This window comes from Coptis chinensis, chromosome 3, assembly GCF_015680905.1.
Source record: "Coptis chinensis isolate HL-2020 chromosome 3, ASM1568090v1, whole genome shotgun sequence".
Lineage (NCBI taxonomy): Eukaryota > Viridiplantae > Streptophyta > Magnoliopsida > Ranunculales > Ranunculaceae > Coptis > Coptis chinensis.
Window position 1 is genome coordinate 4,778,833 of NC_141458.1, and position 4,787 is coordinate 4,783,619.

The window sequence follows — 4,787 nt, forward strand, 5'->3', positions numbered from 1 at the left end:
ATAGTGGGTCCACGTGCAGTCCAGTGGCGGTCCGGTCTTTTGGCAATTTTACAACTTCCCGCCTATACGTAGAGTTCATCGCCCTGATTGTCTGAGTAGCTCACTTGTCGCATTCGGAGTCCTGGTTCAAGAGGTGGGAGCTTCGGAAGTTTGATGCTTCTGTGCGGATTTGTTGGGCTTCACATGGCTGATTCGAAAGAATTCATATATACATCGTTCCCTGTGCTTTAACGCAGGTTTAACCAATATTTTCATGTTTATTGCGAAGACCTGCAAAAGTACGAAAACATACTTATTTCATGATTATTAAACACATAATTAACCAAATTTATATGTCTCAATGGGGTTTAATATTACAGTTTTTGGTGTTTATCAGCGTGAGGGAGACAAAGTTCTACTTTAGTAACTAGGGTTTTTATTTGGTTTATAAACTATATGTAGTTTTAATTTAGTAACTATATAAAATAGATGGCTAATATATCTTACAATTTCGAAAATTAATCGAAAATCAGATCAGATCGGATTTTGAAAAGACATCCAATTCCGATCAAATTATTTTTCAGAAAAATCAGAGATGTCAGAATTTCGAATATCGGAACACAAATATCATTGCCAAATTCGAAAAAATATCGAATCGAAATTCGAAAAAAATCAGGTTTTCAGGAAAATAAAAATAAAAAAAACACCTGATATGGTGCCTAATTAATTATGTTATTTGTCATAAGTATTCTATATCATACCACTTCGGTTATTCAACAGGCTAGTTTGTTTTAATCCCATAAAGAAATATCTACCAACTGGTCATGAGCAATAAAACTAGTTAAACCTTTAAATACAATATTGGAAAACTATATATATTTTTCTATCTGACAAAACAGAACGGTGTAAGGCCCAAGGGCCTACCCGACGGCTCAAAATATTTTTCAACAAAATATGACATAGCGAATCCAAGTGATTTAAAGGCTTGTGCAATTTTGTTAAAACACTCAGTATCTATTGGATCTATCCAGAAAGTCAACAATTACGGTTGGACTTAAACACTGGGCTAGCCCATATACTATTGGGTCTCCAAATTTGACATGGTGGGTTTATGGATAATGGGAAATTGGGCTGGCCTTGATTGGGTTTTCGGCACGACGAGTTGTTCAGTGCCATACAGCACGGGCAAACCCTAGTATCTAACAAAACAGAAAGTAGTGGGAGGACATATTCCACTTCATAAGGTGAGACGTGGTCGACACACCCCCTAACCATAGCCACTAAAAAACTATGAAGAGTGAATTAAAAAGTTTTTATGGGATGAGTTAAACAATTTTTCTCACCTCACCCACCCTACACAAAAAAAGTCAACATTGGACAAAATTTTTATGGGTTGAATTTTATATGGGCTTGGAAACATGAGCATGGGCTCAATTAAAAAAAAATGGTAATAGTGGGGGTAGGCAGGGGGGCCCAAAGGGCCCCATCCATTTTATGTACGTACGACTTGCGCCGAAGGCGATGGGCAATTGGGCTGGCCTTGATTGGGTTTTGGCGCCTTGCGCTGTTGTTCAGCGCCAAAAGCGCCGCGACGCTTTTACCGAAGGGGTGACGAAGTTATTTTCGCCGACCGGAGACATTGACATACGCCCGAAGGAAAGCAAGTCGAGCGTCGGGATAAGCGCCCACCCAGTAGCGTCGAGGTCTCGCAGGGCGTAGGCACGGGCATACCCTAGTACTAAACAATACATACATAAATACATTGATAGTTTGCAGGGCCGGCTCTAGGGCAAGGCCAACAAGGCGACTAGGGCCCCCATCCAAACCACAACTAGTAAGATTTTGTTGGTATGAGTCTGGTCAATTTGTAATTGGTTAGGCCCAAAGTCAATTTTTGGCAATAAAATGCATAATAATCTTTAAAAATACTACTGCAATGACTCAAACTCATATACATCCACCGAAACTAAATACACAACCAATACACCACATAATTGCTTATGTTATAATTTCCGAAAATAATATATATCACAAGATATATAAAATGGTGCAGCAAAAAAAAATCTAGGCTTTTTTGTCCTAGGGCCTCCACAATCTCAGAACCGACCCAAAATAGTTTGATACATACATTATATAACAAGTCGAAATTGCACCCAAAAAAATTCAAATAAAAAAGAAACAGTGTTAAAACTGGAAATTAAGAATATTCAGTTAACTCGTACTTTGTTACTTTCATAAAAGAAAACATATAGTTTGACAACCTAAGATTTATTAGAACATCATCAACGCGTTGTTAAAAAAAAATTGTGACACATCAGCTTTTTTCGTCGATCAAAATTGTTATTTTCGTGTCAAGTACCAATGCATTTTCGATGAATTTGGGGTTTCTATTTTGGACGGGGTTTCTATTTTGGACGGGAATAGTTGTCCTGTCCAATATCTTGGGCCGTTTTAATTTGTTAATTTTAATTTTTTATTAAAAATAATTGAAAAAGTTCTGGACGGCAAAACTTGTCCCGTCCAACATCTTGGGCCCATATGCAAAATCGAGAAGTTTTAATTTTTTATTAAAAAAAAAAGAAAAAATATTGGACGGCAAAACTTGTCCCATCCCACTCTTGGACGGGACAACTTGTCCTGTGCGAGTCATTTCTATATATCTGACTAATTTGGTTTCGGATTTAACAATTGTTAAAATAAAAACGGTGTTTTGACAGCGCGTTGGGGACAAAAATTGCCAAATTTTTGGTCAACTGTCACATTAATTAGGAATGAATTATAACAATGCCTTGATGGTGCTCTAAGAACTGAATAATTGACAACACAATAGCTCTGATCCAACATGCAATATGTAAAACGGAATTGAAGGAAGCTTCACCACCAACACTAGTAACTTCACAATCATAGTAGTACAAAATTCACCATCATAATTAATAATTAATCCAAGTACAATTTCAAGCACCATTTGCAACACTACTAAAATCATCTCAACACGAATGGAAGTTTAAGGTAGCAATCCAAGGCTTGCTGCTGATCTCATTAAAAGATCGTGTATCTCCTCTTCCGTCATTTTAGTCTCTTTCTTAACCTTCAAAAAGAAAAACACATCAAAACAAAGTAGACATAAGACATTAAATAATTTGTCTCCCAACTAACAAGAGTTTTCATTAACTATGTGCAAGTATATCACATGCACGTGTTGGGTTAAAAATGTTATGCAGGGAGATCGAGTGCATCTGCAAATGGCAAGTATCCAAGTTATTACTGGGTTTTCTGCTTGAAAAAAAATTATGAGATCATTAATGAAGTGATCAAGAACACTCTTAATTGTCGTGCACTCACTCTCCCACGAGGAGTGCGTGTTGGTGTTGCTAAAATTACTACATGCACACGAGAGAAGGAGAGCCAGGGAGAGAGCGAGAGACTTTGATGAAAGCTGTACTCAACATTTCATCTGAATCAGTTTGTCTGGGAGCAATAGAAGTCATCTTAACATCTAAGCATTCAATCACGCGCTGCACATCAGTTCCGCCATGACCTCCTCTCCAACTAATCTTCACAACAAATCTCCTGTCCATAAGCTTTTCTACTTCTACCTATAGTAGTCACAAAGCCAAAAAAAACCAAGCAAAAAAAAGAAGAAATTAAGCATTCGGAAGTTAGAGAAAGAATAAGTAGTTCCAATGTGTATAGACCTTGTTATAATAAGCATATCATTCAGTTAGCTTCTTGTTCCTAATAATTCTACACCTCTCATGCATGAACATATATACCTTTTGTATCTGAGCTCTTTGCAGGTTTGGATCACTGCTCTGACTTGATGAGGATGGACTTAGATTATCCAACGACCGTTGCGATAATTCCTTCGTGATTATTTCAGTTTCTTGATGAATGCTTTGTATATAATCACGTGCTTCTTCAAGGATCGATATTGTATCGTTCTACCAATTCAAATCAACAAATTGAGATTAATATATGTAACAAATGTAACATGAAAACATAACATTTATTCATATATAATATTATTTGTACTTAATAAGCTAATACTACATAGACTGCCCGGAACAGATAGTCAAACTCCAAGGACTAGCACCCTTTGAAAAAACAAAAAGAGCAACAAATAGGAAATTCTACGATCAATTACCATAGAGTCTAGAAATTGACCTTGGATGAATTAGGAATCAAAGACTGCAGTCTTTGCAGTTGTTGAGTAATGTCTGTCTGGGTGCTTTCGTCGTAATCATCTCCACTTTCTTCGGAAGTGGTTTTGTTTATGTCTGGAACCATTCCAAGCTAATCGATCAAAAGCTCTGAATTGTACTCATGGACATTTATACAAGATGATCTTGATGATGATGATGGCCTCCTATATAACTCCTGATTATCTATGGGGAACTGTACAGTTTTTTGTTTTTATTTTTTGGTAATTATGGGGAAATAGATAATTGATATAGTTCCTCTTCCTAGTGAGCAACTTAGGATTCTTGGATAATTGTTATTGGAGCCAATGGCTATTCTTATATATATAGATATTTTTCTTGGGATATTTAGTAAACAATTGATCTTGCAAGTTGTTTTTATAGGAAGTGATGGGAATTGGAATGTCACTGTTTGATTACTATGGCTTCTTGGCAGTGTCAGTAAGTGTAGACTGAAATACGACTGCCTAATGATGACTAAACAATAAATGTCAATTACCTTTGTGATTTTCTTCTTGTTTTTTTTTCAAATTACATATATATATACCATACATATACCAATATACGTCTTTGTTATATATATATTATCATATTTTCTTTTCCTTTCTT

At 36.2% G+C, this 4,787-nt stretch overlaps 1 protein-coding gene across 2 annotated transcripts; it reads right to left on the reverse strand.

Annotated features, from left to right (window-relative positions):
- Positions 1-2,886: 2,886 nt before the first annotated feature.
- Positions 2,887-4,446, reverse strand: LOC147507436 (uncharacterized). Of its 2 annotated transcripts, none has more exons than XM_086600143.1 (4): positions 4,144-4,446; positions 3,753-3,920; positions 3,322-3,575; positions 2,887-3,067 (listed from the first exon to the last, which is right to left on the reverse strand). In XM_086600143.1, exons 1-3 carry the CDS (start codon positions 4,264-4,266, stop codon positions 3,360-3,362), a joined length of 507 nt encoding a protein of 168 aa, XP_086456269.1. In that variant the 5' UTR covers positions 4,267-4,446; the 3' UTR covers positions 2,887-3,067; positions 3,322-3,359. The 2 variants fall into 2 exon arrangements, with proteins under 2 accessions (XP_086456269.1, XP_086456268.1); XM_086600142.1 differs by having other exon boundaries at positions 3,405-3,575; positions 4,144-4,443.
- Between the last annotated feature and the right edge of the window lie 341 nt (positions 4,447-4,787).